Source organism: Parambassis ranga, chromosome 12 (assembly GCF_900634625.1).
Source record: "Parambassis ranga chromosome 12, fParRan2.1, whole genome shotgun sequence".
Lineage (NCBI taxonomy): Eukaryota > Metazoa > Chordata > Actinopteri > Ambassidae > Parambassis > Parambassis ranga.
In genome coordinates this window covers 434,211-458,579 of record NC_041032.1, presented here as the reverse complement: position 1 = coordinate 458,579, position 24,369 = coordinate 434,211, and the positions used below count along the sequence as shown (strand labels likewise).

General features: G+C 40.6%; 2 protein-coding genes across 2 annotated transcripts; one reads left to right on the top strand and one right to left on the bottom strand.

The window, feature by feature from the left end:
• Window positions 1-23: 23 nt before the first annotated feature.
• Window positions 24-10,140, bottom strand: crata (carnitine O-acetyltransferase a). Its single transcript, XM_028417316.1, has 15 exons — window positions 10,064-10,140; window positions 9,748-9,909; window positions 7,251-7,529; window positions 7,009-7,127; window positions 5,101-5,154; window positions 4,768-4,927; window positions 3,834-4,008; window positions 3,370-3,548; window positions 3,096-3,196; window positions 1,983-2,102; window positions 1,755-1,877; window positions 1,322-1,457; window positions 1,077-1,139; window positions 510-647; window positions 24-387 (listed from the first exon to the last, which is right to left on the bottom strand). The coding sequence occupies exons 2-15, from the start codon at window positions 9,772-9,774 to the stop codon at window positions 172-174; spliced, it is 1,890 nt and encodes a 629-aa protein (XP_028273117.1). The 5' UTR covers window positions 9,775-9,909; window positions 10,064-10,140; the 3' UTR covers window positions 24-171.
• Window positions 10,141-10,660: 520 nt separating this feature from the next.
• ptpa (protein phosphatase 2 phosphatase activator) lies at window positions 10,661-23,907 on the top strand. The gene is made up of 10 exons (XM_028418587.1): window positions 10,661-10,718; window positions 11,603-11,712; window positions 11,906-11,992; window positions 12,681-12,806; window positions 13,014-13,131; window positions 13,884-13,983; window positions 14,665-14,789; window positions 15,692-15,792; window positions 19,926-20,033; window positions 22,963-23,907. The coding sequence occupies exons 1-10, from the start codon at window positions 10,694-10,696 to the stop codon at window positions 23,035-23,037; spliced, it is 975 nt and encodes a 324-aa protein (XP_028274388.1). The 5' UTR covers window positions 10,661-10,693; the 3' UTR covers window positions 23,038-23,907.
• Window positions 23,908-24,369: the final 462 nt, after the last annotated feature.

Here is a 24,369-nt window from a genome sequence, read left to right as displayed (position 1 = left end):
AAGGATAAAATATGGGCTTTTCCTCTTGACCTTTATCATACCATTCTACAGAAATGTCTGACATCGAAATAATCAAGTAAATTAAAGTGCATTGTGATGTTAAATAACAGAGCATGACATCCAAAATATTTCAGTCGCAATGTGGCTGCTGACCTGTGCAGACGAGAGGCATCACAGTTTGGCTCTTGGGGTTTGTTCCAGCAGTGTCCTCATATCAAGCAGTGCGCCTTCCACTGCCTGGGCCAGCTGTCCTGCATTTGTTTCTTCACATGAGTTGAACGAAGACACAGCAAAGTTGATGTGGTTGATCATAGGATTGTAGCACACACCATACCCATTGGGCACCACAGGGCCAAAACACATGACACAGTCAGTCTTGGATGGTACCTTTTAAAGAAATGACAGGGGAGGGTAAATATTTGAATCTTGTGCAAACATTTCCCCTGTTGTAACTTTTACTGCTGGAATCAGAAGATGGAAAAAGAACTTTGTTTCAAACAGACTCGTACCTGACTTGTAGATAGCTGGTAGTGCAAGGCTTTAGCAAAAGCAACATCTTTAAAGATGTCTGGCACAGGGAGTTTTTCCTCAAGGGCCTGCATCTTCAGGCCGAGCAGGTGCCTGTCTATAGCCTGCCCACTGATGGCCTGTTATTAAGGAGAGAAAGGATGCTGGCATTATTTTAGACCGTAAATTCATGAAGTATGATCCTTTCACTCAATATATGTTACAGTGATGTAGATGTCTGGCATTGATCACAACCTAGCAGTTATGGAGGAAACACCTTTGCCATCTTTAGTTTTAAACATGAATAGGGTAGACCTTGCTATATATTGTGGGAGAGTGTACAATAAAGTTATTCACCTGTCGGACAGAATTTAACAGATCTTAGACTAAACAATGTAAGACTGAAGAGAAGGAGACGACACTGGATGAGTCTCTGTCCCTTAATGAACATTGTGGAGATATGTAAAGCTTTGTCATGCTCCCTGTGACAGAGCTGGAGCAAATCTGCGTGTAAGAATGGCAGTAAGTGCTGCCAACTCCTTAACTCTCTGTTGGCTGTGCAGACTCACCGTGTCAGTGTATTGCCTGTGGGCTTTCACAGCTTTCTCCATTAGCTCAACCTTCTCTGTATTCTGTGCAAAACCAAACAGCAGGGATGTTAGGACACATCTCAGTGTTTGTTGAAGTTTCTCTGAAAACATCATAATTCATCCACACTACTATAAAGTATTTTTTCACATTTATCATTTTTCTTGGAACCTGGCAATTATCACTATGCCTACAATTACCATGCCAGAGAATCTGGGTTGCAGACCTGTTTACTGGGGTCATCAAAGGCCCTGACAAAGGAAGCCGAGGCACTTGAGGCTGAGCGGATGGTATCTGTACGGCCCAGTCGGTACATACGCAGGGAGGCACTTTCATATGTGGCACAGCAGCGCTGGTACATCCTGTCAAAAGAAAGATACTGTGAGGAAAAGCCTCCTAAATGCTTTAATAGATGACAAAAGCTCTAGACATAAACACAGATGTCCCTCCTCTATGTGAGACTATATCTAAATTAGTCAAATGTTAAATGGACTTTAACCTGACTATAGTATATTCCACATAACTTCCATGTGATTGAACCTTATGAGATCAGCAGGTAACTGACCAAAGAATTGACATCAAGCATTGTGTGCAATAATTACATTATCAATCAGACAATGTTTTGTCAAGACGTTCAGAAGGTGAAATCAGCATGTCACCTGTAGTAGGCCAGTTGTAGGGCCATCTGTATGAAGGCATCAGGACTCATCTTGTGGGCTTTGGGGACATTTTTTCCAAAGTGTCTAAATACCATAACCCTCATGTCCAGGTCTTCAGCCAGACTACAGAAAGAGACATAGACAGATCAGATCCATCTAATCATTACTCCTAATAACAGAATATGTATGTTATAATACAGAATATATATGTTATATATATGCCCTCACACATTCATGCTGTGCTTGGCCTCTTCAATGTGGTTCTTTATCTCAGGTGTGATGTTGAAGTGAAGTTTCTGAGGCATGGACAAAGGCACCGTGGGAGACCCTACCATCTCGGTCTTCTTCCTGTCATCACAAATAGGAAACAAAACCATGGAAGAAAAACAACGGTACTGAACAATCTGCAAGGGTTCAGACTCAGAAATCTCAGACAGTTATTTATACAGCTCCATCAAGGTGAACATAACAGACTAGACAAACACTGCAAAACCACTCAAGGGTCTGAAGGTCTTTCAGTGCAAGGCACATTTATGTAGTTCCTATTTATCCATATCCAACATTTGCAATGTCTTCAATAGAGTTGTAATAAGCTGCAATTCCAGTTTCTGGCTGCTAAAACTGAATAGACAACCAAAGTCATCTAAGCTGCCTAAATATTAGGGGTGGAGCGGTTCACTAAATCCACGGTTCGGTTCGTATCACGGTTCTGAGGTCACAGTTTTCGGTTCACATTGTTGAGGGTTTTTCTACTTTTAACAGTCTGGAAATACCAGATGAGCACAAAATATATCCTAATTATCCAACATTTACCATATTTAAGAATCAGTTCAGTGTTTCCATCATTATATCAGGTCAAGTCAATTTCATTTCTTTTTAATTTCTATGTAGCGCCAGACCATAACAGAAGCCATTTAAGATAACCTTTACTATAGAACAGGTCTACACCTTGTTCTTTATTAAACAAACTGAACAGCTCATGTTATTCATCTTATTTGCATGCAGCATGTCATTTCTGTCTGCATGGTTGTACGTTTACAATTCAGCGCTGCTGTCTGCGCACAGAGGCACGATGTGCGTACACACAGACACATGCACAGATAAACACACACACAGAGACACACAAACACTGCTCGTCGGGGACAGTAACCTGACTGCAGAATGATTTCACGTCAGTCTCCAAAAGTCACTAGTGTCTTCACATTCGTCTCCATGCTGTGGTAAAATGCCTCCCTGCATTACTTGATGCGCATGTCCAGAGCCGAACAGAACACGCGCCCGAACGGTTCGGATTTTTTTCCTGAACTGTCTCACCCCTACTAAATACTATGCATTACTTACGTATATTCTACAACATGGTCAATCAACGCCACAATGGGTGGGCCCTCTGCTGGGGCATGTTCATAGTTTGCGCCGCACGTCCCGTCTTCCCCAACAATAAACTAAAAGAATGATGAGAAGAACAAAACGTTTGCATATACACATCATTTTTCTTTCTAACCAGCATTTTTAAATAATTTCCTGAAAATAAGCCTGACAATAGCACCATGGCCTCATCGAGTCAGACAGCGATGTAGCCATTACTATGTGTGTATGAGAGTCCTGTGTGGGCTACCTGCAGCGTCTTGTCAAACCACCGGTTGCCACTGTTCCACTGGCTGCCTCCTCCGTGTAGCATCTGGACAGCCACACAGCTGCGGTACATGTCATCCGATACTTGAGGCACTGCTCCATCAAGGCACAGGGTGAAGATGCTCCTTTGGATAGCTAAAACCGATTCTTTGTTGGTTTTATCTGGACATGTAAAATACACACAGGTCATGAAAAGTACACACAGCTTGGCTTTACATAATTCGGCATTGGCCTATAACCGATTATTAAAAAATGACCCAATATCAGACCGGTCGACCTCTTTAACAGAGGCACACCCTTAAGGCAGCATTACACCAACTGTTTCAAGTTGGCGTGAACATGCAAAGAAGAGCAAAGGTGGCATAAAGAAGGTTTTTTTTTTCCCAATGCAGCTTTATGCCACAAACTCTGTGTGAATGTGGCTAGGTCAGAAGTCTGTGGGCTCACCCTTGATAAGGTTGAGGTAGGATTTGGCCCAGGAGTCACGATGCTGGGTGGTAAGGATGCCAACAGGATCTACACTGCTCTCTGCTGAAGCTCTGCATATTCTCTCCAGCTGCACACAAAGCTGGTCTGCTGTTAGTGGACTCCCGTCACTGTGGTACACATCCAACACAAAGAACTGCAACCAAGAAACCAAGAAAAGCCAAAATCAGTTTTTTTATGGTAAGTGTTGTCTGTTAAGAGTCAATTACAGCTAGGGCTGGTATTTTTGGAAAGTTAGCAAGATTTGAAAGTAGCATCTCCACAGGCCTCCGACCCCTTCCCTCAAGCTCCTTCTGAACCTTCACCCTCTGTGAACCTTAAAACAGCTTCACAGAGAAGAGGAAGAACCTCATTTATATTCAGCAAATCCATGTGTCATTCACCACTAAGAAAGCAGCTAATATGTGGGCAGCAGTGGCTCAGTGGTATAGCAGGGTTGTCCAGTAACCGGAAGGTTGGTGGTTCAATCCCAACTCCCCTAGTCATTGTTGTGTGTCCTTGGGCAAGACACTTTACCTGCATAGCCTCCAGTGTACTCACTGGTGTGTGGCTCTCTTTGCTGGGCTGCCTTAAGCAATTTCCCCATTGTGGGACTAATAAAGGTTTCAATTTAATTTAAAATTTAAATATGGAAATATTTATTACTGACTGTCAACTGATAACAAGCCAGATGATTTGCTATGTTGTCTTTCTACGGTAATACAGCTTAGCGTAACTCTGTTTATCTGTGACTGTGACAAAGTGTCATGATAATCATTCAGATTCTGGATCTATGAAGGTACTGCTTGTATTCTTTTCATCTAGAATTCACTGTATGTGTTAAGGCAGCTTCATAATAGTGCTGTAAAAACTACCCTATATTACAGCGGATGCATGTTGGAATAGTGCCCCTCACCTGGAAGTTGTGTACCACAGTGATGTGCTTGGGGAGGCTCTTGGCATGGTTCACCACTGAGTCTCTCTTTAGACCAGGAATACGGCAGGATGACAGCACTTCGTAATACTGATTCATACACAGGGGCTTTCCTCCTAGGTACTCCACTGGTAAAGTTTCACTGAAAGACAAATAAGCTTAATATGAAACATGAACATATGGAGAGTATACAGAGTTTGACACACGGCATGGGCACAGAAAGGACATGTAAATGAAAACCACAGTCATTAATTGGTATCCATAGAGTGAAGAAATGTCTGGACTTTGGCAGAAGCTTTTGGTGTGAGTACTTACTTGTCGATCATCGTCTTGAAGTCTAAAACACCTGCTATCAGTTTGGCAGCAAATCTAAAAAGAAAAAAGTGATTTATTGAAGTGCAACTTGTACTGGCATTCTGCTAGTTCAAACACTGTACTCTAGGGCTGTGCGATTTGACGATAAATGATCGTGAAGGATTTGAACGTATCTGCGATCTACCAGAACGGACAGATCGTTTTATCGTCCATAGAGCACGTTCTATTAATTGCAGTTCTATGTTCGCGCAGACGCATGAGTTTTTTCACTCGTCCAACTCTCAGTGCGCTTAATGTGAACACGACCAACCAATGACAGCCTCCCTGTTAGGAAGCTACGGCTGAAAACGAAAAGAGAACGGAGGAACTGGTCCCTAAAACGAACTCCACCTTTATGTTCGGTGCTGTTTCTGCCGGCAGCAGCGACGCGTCTTCTAAGCCTGTGTGTGCGCGCGACGTGTGTGACAGTGGAAGGGCCGCGTGTATTATAATGCTACGAGCGCGTATGCGCCCACCTCTCTGAACATTACCAGCGTTATATTCAGGTTCGCTGCTGTTGTGCCGTCAGCAGCTCTTCTACACCTGTGTGTGTGTGTGTGTGTCAGATGCAGACAGAGGCAGCAGCTAATGACGTCACCAAAACAATAACGCAGGCATTTGATGAAGAGGCTCCATGAGGACTCTAGTAAACGGTGGACAGAGGTGACAGCAGCAGCTCCGTTTGTCCTTAGATATGATTCCCATTAAAGTTTGATCATTTGGTCTAAATCACATTGAACTTTAAGAGTTACTTAAGTCTCATACTGTATTTATTGTTTAACCTTAGGAGGCACACTTCAGTCTGTTTAAATGACTGTTGAATAATACTTTACAGAACTACATTAGTCTTCTTTTTAACCTATTTGAAATAAAACTTAATTTTGTTCTGTAATTGTTATTTAAATTTTCATGTTTATTGAAAACTAATACTGAGTGCACGTTATCAGAGTTGTTGTTTGCCTTTAAAATCTACTGATGATTTTATCATTAAAGAATCGTGATATAAAATTTTTGCCATATCGCCCACCCCTACTGTACTCTGTCTCATTTCTTATCTTGTTAAAGCTTGAGAAAAGCAAATGGAACAGAAATGACAGTGAGAGTGACAATAAATTATTATTGTGTCATATCCTGAAGATGAGTTTGAAAATACCAGAGTTGTTACATTTGGTTGTTTTATAACATTATAAAAATGATGTAAATGAGGCTTCTATACAACTTGACTTATCTGTCAGCAATAACACGACATCTCTGCAGTCTCTACAGCAGGCTTTCATTTCTTGCAATAGGGTATAATAAAAAGTGATTTTATTTTCTAATCTGTGACATTTGCCACAAATTGGAAAATGTTGAAATTGGTGTTAAGAAGCATACAATGCATTTCTGTGTTTGTTACCTTCTTAGACTAATGCTACTAAAAAAACAGAAGCATTAACATAGGTTTAAACACCATCATCCTGATAGCATTGTGGGAGCTAACCATTTTCTAAGCAACTAAGCAAATTGTATGTTTTTACTTAGCCCTTGCCTGGTACCAGGCAGCTCTGTAGCACTCTAGCTAAGCATGTCTCTCAGTTTGATTCACTTATTTCTTTTACTAATTCCTCTGCACTGCACCTTCTACATGTATAACAGCCTCTGCCAATAAGCTATGAAGTCAACAACAAGCATCATAAAATGTGAAAGTACAGCTTATAGTTTGACTCTATCATATGATGCATTGTACATCACTCTGTAGCTACTAGCTTTTGCTGAATTAGGAGCTCTGAGAAAAAGCTGCATAGAGGGAAGCGAGATGTTCCAAATTTTTACGTTATGCACATTCCAATGACACAGAACCCAGGCCTCCTTCTAAGGTTGCGTGATTACCTTATTTGCCCCTGCTTATCACTGAAGTTCATGCGGGGTAGCACCAATCCAGGACTTGAATGGACAATGACAGGCATTCGGTAGTCCAGATATGCAACCTGAACCCACCACTCTGATAACTACACATAAAAAGAGATAATCTTTGCTAAATTATGTGAAAGGTACATGTTAACACATGGGAAGATTTGTAAATCCTGTGTCACAACTGCTTAAATACGTTGACTCTATGAAAGTAAGCTCACCCAGTTCTCAGTGTTGTGTGATCTCTTTTCCAGACCACTCTGCAGTCTCTCTCCAAGCCCTCCTGCTTTTTGAAAATCATCCAACAGCTCTTTTGTGTGTGTCAGCTCATCCACTTCTACAATGGGTTCCAGAGCAGAGATGTAACGTTCACAGGTCTGCTGCAGAGGTGGGACAGGCAGCCCGGGCAATCCCTTTTGGTGGGTCAGGTATCTGCCAGCCACCCGAGTTGCTGATACAGGCTTCACCAAGTGACGGGGTTTTGCCATCCCCACCTTTACCTAAGGGTAAAACAGACAGTATCACACATATGTAGCAGTACAGTGCTGCACTGGTTATCACTGTTTTTTCAGAGGGGTAAGGGTCCTGCCGGTTGGCTTGGGCCAGTCTGTGGAGTTAATATTTGTCAGACAGTCAAAGAAAAGTAATGGGGTTACTTGTCAATGTGAGCAGTCAATATTGTACAGTCACATATACCGAGTAGGAAACTCCACCCAGCGCTGTCGCGATTGTTCGTGGAAAAGTCCGTTCCACTTTATTCATAAGAGAATAACCTCACCGCTGAATCCACTCGACGTTTTCCTGGTTTCCACAGCGGTACAATACTGTTACTATAGTAACAGAGCTAACAAAGCCAGTGGCTTTCTTCGAGCGAGCGTAAAACACCGCAAAGAGAACCGTCAGTGCTTGTGGAAGCTGGAGGAGGTAACATCAGTGTCATCCCACAAAGTCCAGCTCATGCTGAAGCCTGACTGTTTTGTCACATGGACCCAGGTGACGTTAGGTTGATGTTAAATCAACTTAGAAAAGTTGGGAGGAAGCCGCTGTTTACTTTCAGTTACAGTAGACAGTCTGACGACATGTTTGCCTTTTCTGCTGCCTCCCCACACACAGTGGACATGAGGAGATTCCTAACAAAGACACGGAGAGTTAGAGTTGTTTTCAGCATTAACCCATATTGTAATGAGGCAGGTTAGCTCCTGTTAGCCTGCTAGCTTCAGACTTGCCGAGCCAGTGCCAGTGGGGCATTATATGAACAGGGAAACACTGATGTAGCAGATGAGGCTGTGCATCATTATAAACACATCCACAAGGTTTGTTGTGAATTCAGCAGTTGTATAAGCAAATAAAAATAAAGACATGCATTTTTTTTGTAAGTTAGTATTTTTAGTGTTTCTGTATTATCTGCATTAAGCAGAGTTTGGTTCATGGTCCAACAACTTTTTGAAACTCAGATGATGAGAACTGTGTTCAAACAAAACATTCTGATGTTATTTCATTAATGATGTATATATATTTAAATCTCACTTATATTGGTTGTTAATTGAAAAGTAAAGCACAGTCTCTCCATCTCTTGATATTTGAGGTTGGTACTGAGAGTGAGTCAGAGGCAGGGCCATCATGTAGGGCCAGTGGAGGAAGTTCTGCTGCTGAGGTGAGTGATGAAAACTCTATCAGGTGGGCATGAGGGAGATTTGCCAAACTTTTGTCTCTGTAAATGAGAGAAGGCCTCAGATATGGAGGCTTTGTATAATCTGTTAGTGTAGTAGCACCAGTGTGGTTGACAAAAGTGTTGTTTCACTTGGAATTAGTTTCTGTTTGTCACCGTTTTTAAATAAATGAGTTTTTGTTGAATCCGTCTCTGAAATAGTCATTAAGTTTACTTCTGTAGGTAAAATAGTTTAACAACCTGTTAAAATCCGCAGGAAATGGCAACTACTTCATGTTATATTATATTTTATAATATACTAATGTACGTTTTTTCACCACCCACCTACAGAAGGTGTCCCCCTTACATTTTTAATGCTTCCTACGCTGATGTGGAGAAATGTCTGACGCCAACTAACCAGTTATAACAAAGCCAAAGAGCATATGACCAGCTTAGAGGTAGTCCATCATTTTCACCATGACAACAAAAGCTGTAAAAAATAAAACTAATATTTAGAGGGTATTTTTAAAGATTCGACGGTCAAGCTTTAGCTTAATAACAAGGAAAGGAGATATTAATTAATTTGTACTCAAATATATTATTAAATATGCCTAAAGCTTATTTTGCCAAATCATCATTCACCTTTGCGGAACTGAACTGATAAACTATGGCTGACCTGCACTTACATTGTTTGAAAAACTAGTAGGCTACTAACTAATAAATGCAGTTACATTTTGTGACGTCGTTCATTACAGTTTTTACAATCCATTAGAAAGTTTTAGACCAAACACAGATATTGTTGTATTGCTCTTAGCTGGCCCCAAAGTCACCTTTAACCTAGTTGGATTAGCTAGCGTTACATGCTACCTACCAATGCTAGCTACCTCATTTGAATTCCTATGCTCAATACAAGCTTTGCTAACACCTAGCTTGGAAACGTTTACCCTCCAGCTTAATGTGCCAAGTAATTATTGTAATTAGTCTATCATCACTGTCTCACATCGGTCCTAAAGCTGGTATTTAACCAATATAAGCAAACATCGACAGTCAGGTGAATTCGCGTTACATACCACAGTTCTGCAGCAAATGCCCCACATTCTGCAATCGAAGGAACGGCCTCTGACTGACTGTCTGTCCGTAGGTTCGGCAGTATCCTTCACTAGTGTTTTTATCAGCGTTTCACTGGCACAGGCAAGTTAGCAGCACCCCTGACGTCATCACCACACGAACAGCTGCAAAACACAAGAAGTAAAGTTACTGTAGACATAGGATGCATTCGAACAGTCCACGTAGTGACCTACGTCTCTTTTATTTGACTTCGGTAAAAACATCCATGAAAACAGACAAAATAAAGAAAAAGCAGGTCAACAAAAATCGATAGATTACCCTTGCGTTGAGTTTTCTTACTCCTCTGCTGGGTTTGTGGGGCGGTTGCCAACCACTTTATGAGCGCATTACTGCCATCTACCGGACCGGAGTATGGACAAAAACAATACTTATTTACTTATTTAAGTCAATATAAAAACATTTTATGTAAGCCCTAGTACTGCCAGATTTTTTTTCTTGTTTCTTTATATAGTATTGTAGATAAAATCATTTTCAGGATTCTTAATATCCTTCAGTACCCAGCCACAACCATCACCTCAAACACCATCCCCGGCAACTAGTTTTTATTACCACACCCACATAGATTATTCCATAATATAAACATATGAATTATTTTTCTCTGGTTTAAGAATGTAAACAGCTTCACCTGTAAATCTTTCAATCATTTTTATTTCTCATAACTTAGTATAAACATCATAATTGCCACTTTTTTGACGAGTGTTTGAAGTGATTGATTGATTGAATGTAATGTATTGACAAAAACAAAGCATTGATAGAGAGAGGGCTGATTTTCTGCATGTTACCCAGAAGCCACGATGCCGTTTATTTTCCAAACAGCAGGGGGCAACGGTGAGTCATAACTGTTTTAAATCTACCACAAGAGCCACAAAAAAGAGCGTCATCCTCGCCATGGCGGAAACAGAACAGCAGTCAGGTAAAGTCGGATTGATGCTTCTGCTCACATTAGCAACTTTTTGGGTGCTATACTCGCACGTGGTAAATGCTTGTAACATTAGCAGGTCCATTGCGCATAAGAATCTGACTGTACATGTTTCGGGTTAACGGTGAAGAATATGACCACTACCTCAATAAAAGCTATTATCATACTGACTACATTTGGATGGGTCGCTATTTGAGCTTACTGTGTGTTTGTTTATCAAGTGTAACTTGTAAATATTGTTTTGTTGTTGTTCGTTGACTCTCCGCAGCTCGCTTTGCTGTCCTGGAAGTGTTAGCTAGCACGGAGAGAGAAATTGTTCTGAGTATTGCACTCCTGCTTCTTACATAAAACATCATAAATATGCAAATGTATATGTACGTACTGTATGAGCCTTTACGCCAGTTAAGCCATCGTTTCATGTGAAACGCTAACCTTTTAGTGTTTTAAGTTACTTTTATTTTGTCATTTCTAGACCGAGGCTCCAAATCCAGCATTTCCTATGATGGAAACAGTATGTGAAATACTAGAGACATATGTATGATAGTCAATAACACCATCAGGAAATGATGAATATGTGATAATATAAAGGGTTTTTCAAAGTGATTTTGTGATGGATGGGCTCCAGGCCCCCTTAACCCTGTGTGCAGGACAAAGCCGGTTAAATCATGATTTTATATTTGTGAAAAATCATATGAGGTGTAATAAACTCAGCCCCTAAAGAGTGATAATAATGATATGATGATAATAATAATGTATTTATTAATAATAATTGTAAACCTATGCTTGGCCATGAACCATGAGTATCCATCTGTTGGCTAAAAGCTTTCATGGTGGAGTGATCAATGAGTGAACTAATTCGTTCCTAAACTTTTATTTAGGATCTACTCCTGAAGATGAAGCCCCTGACATTGCAGCCAGTAGCACCTTCATGGTTCCCAAGAAAGAAATCAGCATGGTGCCTGACATGGGAAAGTGGAAGCGATCTCAAGTAGGTTGCTACCTCTAGCTGTGTGCACATTTGGGGTGGAACAGGTTCATCACAGGTTTCAGTTTGGTGATGTGTTTCTATATAAATCGGGTCAAAGACTTTTCTTTTTGCCTTAAGAAATGTCTTTGAACTCGAATAATACTATTAATATCATAATACTCCCAGTCCTGATATTGTCCTCTCTTTCATACAGGCCTATGCAGATTATATGAGCTTCGTTTTGACACTGAATGAAGGTGTGAAGGGAAAGAAACTCACATGTGAATATAAAGTGTCTGAGGTACTGTATGTTGTCTTTCTTAATGCAACAGTTGGTGTTTACACAGCCTCAAACCCACCATGCATGTGATCTGAATGCATTGACAAACTTTAGTATACAGTCCTCATTATGTATGTACATCTTCTCTATGACAATTTTATTTGAAATGCATCTTTTTACCAGACAGCACCAGAGGTTTTGCTCTCCAAATACTAAAGGCAAGCTTGCCCCATACACACAGATATTAGAAAATTATTTTCAGGACTTTAGAGTTGCTTCTTGTTTTTTCTAATAACACAAACAAATATTTGGCTTGTGTTAATAAATAAAAGATTTCAAGACCAGAAAGCACCTAAATAGCTGATGGTTGAAAAAGTAACCTACATTATTAACATAGGCAGTGTTTCTGACATGAAGAAGTGCACAGTATTTTTAAATTAGATCTAGACATTTGATTATTAAATGAGTGGTTCCTAAAGTGGGGGATGCACACATACCAGCTGGACTTTGAAAATGAATTACAGATCCTTTCATAGACCCAAACAGCTGCGTGACTGAATGGTGATGTCTGACTCAGGGGTATCAGCATTACCCACTTTGTTTTACCAATGTGTACCACATGTAACTTTGTGCCTCATGTGCTGGCTTGTAACTTACACTGTGTCTGAAATGGTGATGCTGCAGTCACAACTGTGTTGTCGTTTGATAGACTGTGGAGAAGCTTCTAGATCTTTTGGGAACTCTGGACCAATGGATAAATGAGACTCCTCCTGTTGACCAGCCTTCACGCTTTGGCAATAAGGCCTATCGAACTTGGTATGCCAAACTAGACCAGGTCAGTGCACACACTGTCTTACATGGTCATTGCATATACATAGTAGTTTGAGCAGATAATTCCTGCAACTAGAAAGGTGTGTGTGTGGACGGACCCTGTGAGGATCTGTGCGATGGCGTTTTCAGTGACCATTTTTTAGTAAAACTATTCCAAATACTGAAATAATTCTCAGACAACACAACAAAATGTTTGTGTGTGTAAGAGTAGGAAGCAGAGGCTCTGGTGATGGCTGTGCTCCCTACTGACAAGTCTGCAGCAGCTCCAGAGATAGCTGTCTATCTGAAGGAGTCTGTGGGTAACCCCACCAGGATAGACTACGGAACAGGTAACAGTACTGTCTACATATGTTTTCAATTTATTATAGAAATACTAATATTCATTACAAGCAAAGGGATGTTTGAGATTTGGTTTCATCACTTTTGTTCTTTTTCTTGTAACCAAAGCCAGATTAGTCCTTAAAGAAAATCAATCTTACATTACATTATTACAAAATCAGTTGATGAGCAGCGGATTGTTTGGAGTGTTCTTAGTGAAAAATAGTGGTAATTCTAATAATAAGTTACTGGGGGGGTCTCAGCACCATACTGTAGATAATGAGATGGTTAATTAATACTGTTATCTGTGAGATTCTATCCTTTGGAAATTCTGTTATTTGTTCAGCATGAGCAACATTTGATTAAAAAAACCTTAGTCAGAGGCATTGTGATGTTGTGAACTACAACTAATAGTTGATAACTAATTCCCTCAGTATTTGATCATTTTACTGTTGGTTCTATAGTAACCTGCAGCATCAATACATTCATAATATTTAATATGTTTTAAATGTAATATAAAAATACATTTAAATAATCATAGATGGTATTTCATTCACTGTTAAAAAGCCACCAACACCTGAAGCCCTGTTGCTTCTGTCTGCAGTTAATAATAGTCCACACTGTCAATGTTAATTGCATTATGTACAGAGAACACAGCCAAACACACTGGCTCTACTTGAGGATGGTCCGGGGTATTTCATATAAAATGGGCATTGTGTCTGTCTTTTGTGTGTATCCTCAGTGTGATTGTTTGTCTTTGCAGGTCATGAAGCAGCCTTTGCAGCATTCCTTTGCTGTCTCTGTAAGGTTGGAGCTCTCAGAGTAGATGATCAGCTTGCCATTGTCTTTAAGGTTTTTAACAGGTGAGCATTTACTCTTAATTAAATTAAGAAACCTTTATTAGTCCCACAATGGGGAAATTGTGAGTACACTGGAGGCAGTGCAGGTAAAGTGCCTTGCCCAAGGACACACAACAGTGACTAGGGAGGAGTTGGGATCGAACCACCAACCTTCCAGTTATTGGACAACACTGCTATACCACTGAGCCACTGCTGCCTGAAGCCTCATTCTGCCTGTGAGCAGGTAGTGAACCATGTAAAGCTAGTGACACTCTCCGTTTTACAGAGTTATTTCAATGTTAGACAAGTTTGCGGTAGTAGAGCAGCAAAAACATGAACTGGGAAGTAAAATACTGTACTATACATGTAACCAAAACAGATCTTGATGCAGAGTCCATTTGAAGAGGTGAGCTGTAAGCGTGTCTGGTAACTGTAGAACACAGGGCTTGTGTGTTACTGTTTTCAGCTTTAGGGCTTCCTTGTAATGCAGTGATTGTAGTAAATGTCCTTGTGTACAGCAGGTTCAGTTTTTGTTTTATTGTGTAGAGGCGTTGCCAGGCGACAGGCTGTAGTGTGAACTGGGGGCAGAGCGGGTGAAAGAAATAGTTCTGGTTTTAGAGGAGCAAATGTATACAGAAGAGCATGCAAACCATTACAGTAACAAGCCTAACTGGCTTATGTATACAACACACTGTGTTTTTTCAGGTATCTCTCAGTGATGCGGAAACTGCAGAGAACCTACAGAATGGAGCCAGCTGGAAGCCAAGGTGTGTGGGGGCTGGATGACTTCCAGTTTCTGCCCTTTATCTGGGGCAGCTCCCAGTTTGTAGGTAAGACTTGCTACAACAGTGTAATAAAATATGTATATAGAGAGACACATAGGGGACATTGCAGGACACACTAGGATTTTGGTGAGACATTGCCATAGTTAGGAACAAATGTATGTTTTTCTTACCCATGAGCATCCTAAACTACAATTCATTTATGTTCCGGTCTCTGTCCGTACAGGAGGCCCTGTTAAGTGAAGAGTTTTGGAGTTGCAATATTTTGAAACCGAAAAGTACTGTTGGCTTTAAAGTTGATCATAATTATGTTTCACATTTGTTATATTTTGTGTTCTTCGTACTTAAGATTATTCGGAGGTGCCTGCCTTGTTTCAAGGTTTTATTGCTCAGATGACCCTGCTGTCGATACTGCACATATGATAAATAAACCTCTTTGTATCTTGAAATGATGTAGTGACCAGTTAAAAACACTAGGGGTCATCAGTTCAATATCTAACACTGTCATGCACTCTAGCAGACACCCATAGCTGGCCATCTGCACAGCTGTTACCAGTAATGACAGTGCCTGTTTTACATATTATACTTTATATGTGGCTTACTATTACAAAGACAGGAGTTATGGTCAAAGTCACAGAGACTGATGTGTATCTCTATGCCTTTTGATGGCCTTATCCTGTATATATGGTCTAAGTGCTATCCTACTTTTTTATTTAGTGGCAGAAAGAATAACTCTATCTGGGTCTTACACGCCATCATCATTAGATCCTGTTTAGAACTGTTTCCATTGTCAAAAAGTCTATGATCATGACATGTCCATTATGTTTACTTTTAACAAACTTTATTGCACCAGTGACTGATGATATGCCTGCATCTGCTTAGTGCTTGGATTGATTGAATGGTGACACCTGGTTGTGAACATGTGCACTTACAGCCTGATCTCCCTTCAGATCATCCAACACTGGAGCCACGACACTTCATTGATGAGAGGGTGGTAAATGAGCACCACCATGACTACATGTTTCTGGAGTGCATCAAGTTTATAAATGAGGTGGGTAATGAACTGCTGTCCACATTTACTGGTCACCATTTCAGTTTGGCCAACACAAGATGTTCTGTGAGGTATTGGGGGTGACAGCGTATACAAGCTTCTCCCACACCTTCTTGGTTACTAGACTACTTGTGCACATGTGACTGGTTGTGTGAATACAATAATTAGCTTATCTGAGATTTTGATGAACAAGACTTTCACCTTTAATTCAAGGGTTTTGCGGCATTCACCATTCTGGAATATATAATATTTTGGTGGTATATGTAAGTTGCATGTTCATGTGTGTCCTGTTCCCTCGTCCATTAATATCAAGCAGATAAAAGTCCTGAAGGTGGTTTTGAGTGTTACTTGTGCATTTGTAGGTGGAACTTAAAACATGTCTTTTAGAGGTGTCTAAGCAAGTAAATAGATAAAAAGATAACAAAAACACAGTACAGTACGACCCTTTATTTTCTTAAAAGAAAAGCATTAATTGGCATGGTTAGCAATGGAAAAGACCTGGAGAACCACAGTAGACAACTAAAGTAGATGAGAGAGATGGGGACTTGAGGCGCACTTAAGTCACACACACACACTTGTGACTTGTCTTGACCTTGCCCTCAGTGACTTAAGACTTGTCTTGGACTTGGGTGTTGTGACTTGGAAACAATGTTCATTTCATGGAATTATTCATTTCATTAATTTCAGTTGTTACAATGTGTTACTACGCACAACGTAACTCATGAGTGCAGCACGGTTTCAAATCAACACAGACCATGGTGATGGCTTCTCCTGTAGCTGTGCCATTTGTGATAACATTTGGACATGACGCCTTCAAACAGACGGCTAACAAGCAAATGGCAACCTGCAGAGTGTGTGGCGTGAGGATAAACGATGCAGCACAACAACGTCGCACTTGATCAAGCACCTCAAAAAGCACAAGGACAGGTCAGTCTGTCACTTGGTTAGGTTAAAGGGAAACTTGGCCCATATGGACAGATAACTGCTAGCAAACTAATCAAACCACAGCTGTAGGCTACATTGTTCCCCGCCTGACACTAGTTTTATTTGATTAATTATGAGTCATTTATTTGCCTTGTTCATTGGTAGGAGCCTAGGAGGCAGTCGATGTTATGAGATAGCCAAGTTAGCTAACAAATAGCTAACTTCTAGCAAGCTAGCTACCTTATACGGTCACACGTACACTTCTTGCCTTTGGGGAACCATTGTACGGTATAATAATAGATGATGGTACAGGATCCTTTCAATCTAATGAGAGAACATTCATTTTAATTTATTTTAATCATTTAAAACTTGAGCCTTGACTTGGACTTGACTACAAAGACTTGACGTGGAAAAAATGACTTGTGAACATGGTAGATGACGGCAGGATTCTGTCCGTCGTGAAAAAGAAACCTTCCACAACATCAGCCAAGTCAGGAACCGTCTGCAGGGCGTAGGAGTGTCTTTGCCAAAGTCCACAGTCAGAAACGGCTTTATACATTTAAATACACCTAAGAGTTTCTCAAGGCAAAGAACTGGAGTAATCTTTACTGATCAAGTCAGTCACCTAAACTCAGCCCAAAAGAGCTGCTATTCACTCACTAACAAACAAGACTGAAGGCAGCTGCATCAATATGAGGAGGCTTCCACGTAAAATACCTGCCCCCTAATGGCCGTTGTGTTGAACAGCTCTGTATTTGAATTCTTTCTTGAAATATTTAAAAATTCACACCAAACTATCTTTTCTGGCTCTGTACAAGTGAATAACCACTGGGCGTTTAATCGATTTACATTTAATATGTAATATAAATGTCATCAGTATGTAGTCAGTGTGATTTTCTACAGATTTAATGTTGGAAATAAGTAGTTGGACCACAGCTGAATGTAGTTTTGTCCAGGAAAAAGAATACGGGGGTGTTACAGGGGGCAGCAGATGGATTGCGTTGGTAACGTGCCAGAGCAGAAACCGTGCGCTTTGTTATGGGGTTTTGGAGGAAAAGGAGGGGAAGGAAGCAGCGGAGGGCGTTGGTGGAGCAGCTACATCCTTTTCCTTCTTTCTTTTTTTCTTCCTCCGCCTCCTTCTGCATGACCTCTCCCTCCACCTCATGGTCATGAAGGATGCTGCTGCTCCGTCCACCTTCCTCTTAGTTATTTCTGTTTCTTTGCGGCCCTTTGACAGTGTCTTGGAGGCTTGGAGGAGAGCTGTCTGTTAATTAGTTTATTTTGATTATTAATTAGTTTGTGTGTGTCTGAGATGTGTTATAGTTGTGAGATTAAAGATCTGGTATAGCTGTAGAAGGTTGTAACCACCATCGCTGACCCTGATGTAAACCTAGAAATTACTGAAGCCAAACAAACGGTAGTGGCAGGAAAACAATGTAAATCCACCTGATTAAAATAGACATTATCACAAACATTACAGTTTCTATATTTCATGTTGTTTTGTGCTAAATGAGCGAGAACACACAATGGTCATTCATCTCCAGCCAGTCCATGATGGTAGTTACAACATTTTTGCTAATTATTCTCCATCTGTCTCACATCTCTCACAATTGAGGCGGGCTTTGTTTAACTGAAGCATCTTTATTTAAAGTGCAAGACCTGAAAACAATTTGTTGTCATTCTAATTCATCTGAACTTGAGTTCTGATGGGTAGCTGAGGTTAAGTGCCTAAAACAATCCAAAACCATTGACAACTCCACAAGAAAAACAGGTTGTATGTTGTTTATTAGCAGTTCCATACCCTATATCACCCCTGTATCACCACTCCAACATCTTTGTTCTGTCTGTCTTCATCTCCTGCTTTAAATATTACCAAAAAAAAGACCCATGGTGTTTTTGGAGTCGCAACATTATACACGTGTGTGTGTGTGTGTATGTATGTTTCTGTGGTAATTTGTGTGTTTAAATACACACAAATACCAAAATCCAGAGGATTGATGCCTCAGGCTCTGGGTTTACTTTCATCTTATCCACATACAAGAATATTTAAAAGTGTCTTTTTTTTTTACTCTGGACAAAAGGCTGTAGTGTATGTGTGTGAGCGGCCTAAACATGAGTCACTTCCTTCCCCACATGCTGCTGTGAATCAGTCCTTCCTCCAGGGAATACAGGCTGTCTCCAGCACACAGCCCCACCCCCTTTCCTCCCGCCTCCATGCCCTTCTCTTAAGTGTTCTCATGCGAGGCCCTGGAAAGTGTCTACAGCAGTGTGAGGGGCTGTTGGATGGGGGGATGGAAAAAGGAGGGGGTTGGTGGATTGATGCCTCGGGGTCTGGGTTTGGGTTCCTCAACCTCTTGGGAGAAAATGGTGGGAAAACCGTCTATAGTCCTCATCTTTCATTCATAATTCATACATTTGTTTTTGTCACTCTGTAAGCTCATACACTCATTGACTCCAGAATAGGCAGCCTTTTGTTCTTTGACTTCACTTTAACATGCAGAAAGGAGTTAGTCGGTCCAATCAGAAACACTCAAGTACCAGTTATTTTGAGTGCGTGACTGTTCACACTGTTACACAGGGATGCTAACTTGTTGTATGAGTACCAAGGCAGTGCACTCAAAATGGCCAAAAGCTGAGTGTGGGACAGACTTCTTTCACCCTCAATGGTTGCCGTCTTGGCTGTGTAGTGGAAGGGAGGGGCCTCCAACCAAATTTTTAAATGTATGAACAGGTGACACTTGCTATCCATCATCATGATCGATGGGGGGTTTCCTGACACTACGCAATATTAAGTTCAGTATAAATATAAAAAATTCATGCATGGACAAGAGTCACAAATGCATCAGTGTTCCTACTGAACTACTTAAAACCATACATGCACAGTGGATAAGTATGTACAAGATGGCCTGTACTGTTCTCCTTACACTCTTCGTTGTTTTTACTTTCTTTTAGAAGACATTTTCATACATCTGGGCTGCAGCTGACATTTTTTACACTGCTTTACTTGTCTTGTCTGATTTGGTTTTCTGGTACTAGTGCTCATTTCCTGTGGACGTTTTAACACACTGGATAATCCAGAGTTTTTATTTCTTCATTATTCATTTGGAGCTGTCAACAAAACCTCCCTTGTATTTTCTTACAGTGTGACTCGGTAATATCAGGTCAGCTGTCTCTCTTTCACCTCGTCTTTGACATTCTCTATCCTGCAGATGAAGACTGGTCCATTTGCTGAACACTCCAACCAGTTGTGGAATATCAGTGCTGTTCCTTCCTGGTCCAAAGTCAACCAGGGCCTGGTCAAAATGTACAAGGCTGAGGTATGTCTGCTGCCGTCTTCAGTGATTCATTATTTTTGACAGTTGAAAGAACATTAAGTATGACTTCAATAGAAAACCATAATATTTGAATGGCCAACACAAAAGCTTTAAGAAACTGTCATTGTTTGCTTTCATTTGTAGATAGACGACTGTAGTAGAGTACACTGTTGTGTGACAGTTCGGTGTAACATCAAGAAACATGTTTTTCCCCATTCACTTAATTCATGAACACAATATTTAGGATTGCCATTTGTTGAGAATAAGTCATTTCATCTGACATTGTAATGTTTGAGTTATTGACCTGATGAAAAATGAATTGGTCAATGACACACTAGGACATAAATGCCATTCCCAGTGCTTGCTACTATAAGAGCCTCTACTTAAAATGTTGTCTTTCTTCCTGCCGTATTGCTGCTGTTTTTATCTGCCCAATGAATGGTTCCTTGCATCAAATTTAAATAAAAATCAGCCAATGCATGCCCAAGAAATTAGAAATGAAAATGCTGTTGCCTTTCCTGGATTTGCTTTAATTCTTCACCCTGACCAAGGAAACTTGTTTACATGACATCTTAGAAATGAGGTTACTGCAGAAAGCAGACTGGGACCCAGGATTTGACCGTTCAAACTGACTGCTTCTTTGGTTTGAGCGAGGCAGGAAAGGGTTAAGGGAGGAATGGAGAGAATGGAATTGTGTGTGTCTGTGTGTGTGTGTGTGTGATGGGGGGGGCTTCTCCCCACCCGCATACCCACATCCTGTGTTTTCCAGTGTGTGAGTCTTCCCAAAGAGCTGAGGGGCCAAGCTGTCTGCCTCTCCCTTCCCCCTCCTCCGCCGTTCCCTTCATTAAATCCTCCCCTCCCTCTGTCCCGACCTTCCTCCAAGCCTGGAGCTACCATCAGCAGACTTGCATTCCTCTCTCCCTTTTCCTGGCCCCACACAGGGCTTCGAGCAGAGAGTTGTGGTAGACCTAGAAAGAGCAGAATCCGAGAGGAGTTAATGGGGTTTCATTGGCTTTTTTGAACAAACTGAATTTACAAAATGACACATTTACGCAGAGAAAAATGGTGGCAGGACTTTTTGATTTGTAATTTTTATTTCATCCAATTTTATATAATGTATACAGTAAATAAACGTTGTGAAAGTTGCACAACCAGCTCTTACTTTTAAAAGGTTCAGTACATTATAGTGCATTACAGAAAAGCAACGCGCCAGAAATGAAAGTTAATATAGGATGTTAAAACAAAACACAGCACGAGGCAGTGGTAATTTCGAGGTTGCCTATTTTCACTAGATTAATAGAAATAAGTCGTTTTCAGACAGAGTTGCACTGATAACTTCTAATGCACCAACAGTGACAAATGTGTGTCAGACATCAATCATTGACCTAGCAAATGTATAATTTAATGTACAAAAGACCTCTAACCATGTCTTAGGTCAACATGTTATCTTGCTCTTGCTGACCTATGTAGTTGCCTACCTACTCATAATGTCAACATCATTTTTTCATAAATATACCGTAACTTGTGTTCCGCAGAGAGGTGTGCGTTGTGTGTTTTCTTGTGCCATGTTACACTGTACCAGTTCACCCTATCGCAGAATTGACACCATAATCGATTCCATAACACATAAGGGCATGCAGGGTATGTTTTATAATTCAGTGCTGCAGATTCTCTCTTAGCATCTGTTTTCATCAAATTAGCATTAGAATCAGGTCCACATGTTGTCCAGTGTAACCTGGTCTCTTAGAATGTGGAAGTCTCTCTGTCTGAACTGCTCACTGCTGAAAACTCTTGAAACTACATGAATTTAAATGGATCTACAATCTCAACAAAAAGTACAAAGTATTTAAAAATCTCTGGAAGTGTATCAGAATTTTGAACACACCCAGTTACTCACTGGAAGTCCTCTGATGAGCTCAGTCACACAGAGACTTTGAACCAGGGTGCTGGCAGGATAGAGTCAAGTTGTGTGACTAGTACCCCATTCACACTGGGGGAAAAAAATCTGGCTAAAGCGAGATTCGGGCCTATCCAGATGTTTTTTTCTGAGTGTGAACACCTCGAATCCGGCAGTATCCAGTTTGATTTCAATAGCCGGATTGTCTCAAATGTGGCTCAGGTGTGAACGCAAATGTGGCTAGCGAATCCGGATAGCGACATGCTACTTCCGGCTCACAGGGCCCGACACGGGACAAAAAAACGCACGACGCATGCGCACACGTGGTCCCACCGAGTGCAGACACAAGTGTGTGCTAGCCAGATTTGAAAATAGGTCTGAGCGCATCCAGCTTAAAGGCTGTCTGGGCTCAATCCTACTCTAGCTGGAATGACTTTCTCCAGTGTGAACGGGGCCTTCAGACAATTAACTCAGTGTGTATATGTGAAGTGGTCAAATATAAGGACATGTCCTGTCACTAAAAAGGAGGCAACAAAAGTCCTTATAAATAGTTGTTCTCATCGTCCTGCTCTCATAATTCTTAAGGACAAATGTCTGGGATGGAAAACAAGATATTATTTGGTGTGTTAATGGTGATGAAAATAAATTAGAAATCCTAACAGTAAAATAATCAGAAAACCAAAACAAACATTTTAATTCATCATTTTAAAAATGACTACCAATTGGATTAGCCTAACTTTAATGTTTCAGTATGAAGAAGTGGATGAAAACAAACTGCTGGATTAGTTTTCACGGATAACTGCAAAATCCAAACCTAGGAACTATCATAGTTTTCCATCACTGACTACATTTAGCAGTCTTTCATTATTGTGAACGCATGTATAAAAGTGGCATGGCCTTAAAACCATTGGTATAATCCCTGTGTGAACTTTCAGTGTGTCAGCTGTTGGCCTTCCACTTTGTCTGACACACATGGACATTAAACTGTCTTTGTTCTGTCTCTGTAAGCTGATGGATTTTCTCTCTCTTTTGCAGTGTTTGGAGAAGTTTCCTGTGATCCAGCACTTCAAATTCGGTAGCCTGTTGTCCATCCAGCCTGTAAAGCCTTGATATATACTTTGAAGAAATATCACACATGATGGAAATGACCAAAATCCCAAGCATTGGAACCAACAATACTCCTTTCCATCCTCACATGCAAATCAGTTATTAGAAGCAGTAGCCCCCCACGTGTAGTCTGACACACTGACAGTTGTGCACACGCAGTCATGAAGCCTGCAGGTATGAGTACGTTTAATGCAGAGCAAGAAGTTGGTGACTTTCTGACTTTGGAGCATCTTTATATTTTTCTCATGTTATTTATATAATGAATCGAGTATAAATTATGCTCCTTTTGGGGGATAGAGGGATTTCCTTTTTCAGATGTATGCTTTTTGAAGCTTTTGAATTCACCTTCATTTACACAGGCATACAAGAGGCTGTATGTCTTTTCTCATACAGTAATTAGGTTTATTAAGCTTTATTCCTGGTTTTGCTTTTAGAACTTAATATTTTAATTTCATTGCATATGTGCTGACAGTTAAATTCCCCGTTTCATCCAAATTACACAATTTGCTCTGAGGCGACTGTGTAAAGGTAATTATTTATTTACATGTAAAGTATGTTGGAAATGGAAAAACACAGAATGAAATTTGCAATCGTTTCACGACGAGAAAAAAATCTTGTTCCTGCAATCTGTCCAGTCACTGTAAATAAGTCTTCTTCAGTCCCAGTTCAGCCGAGTCTGTATGTTTCTTCTATTCCCCTTACATTACTTAAGTTATAGTAACTACTGACAGCCCATAAATAAATTTGGATGGTTGTGCTATGCAGCGTCTGCTCTCCCCATGAGCCAGCTGTGATCGTACTCCAGTCAAAAGGACTGCATTGTTATTGCATTGTGATCTAAAGACTGATATAATAAATTGATCTGCTTTCTGACCTCATTGTGTACTAAAATGTATCATTATATGTGGTAACAGATTTAAAGACAGCTGTTCAAACATGGTCCAAATGAACATAATACAAAATCTTTTAGTTATCTGTCCATCTTTGTACAACTCCTCTGTTGAAATGTTAACCACATTCAGGGAAAACCTCTCAGTTCAGCGTTTGAGCCACTGCTACTGCAGTTTTCAGTCTGTGATTTAAGTTCCTGGATTTTAGGACAAGAACGGTAACAACCTCTTTAGAGGTACAACACTTGGCTGCAGCGTCCTCGTTCAGCATCAAACATGTCCTTGGCTCTCACCTCCGTGTTTATCCATGCCATTGACGTCAGCTACACTTAGACTGGCTTCTCCAATAATTGGTGAAAGGGTGACCATGATGCTGAGCACTGACCACAAGAGAAGTCTGTATAAATGGACGGTGGTATGCTTGTGACCCAGAAATGAACCCGGC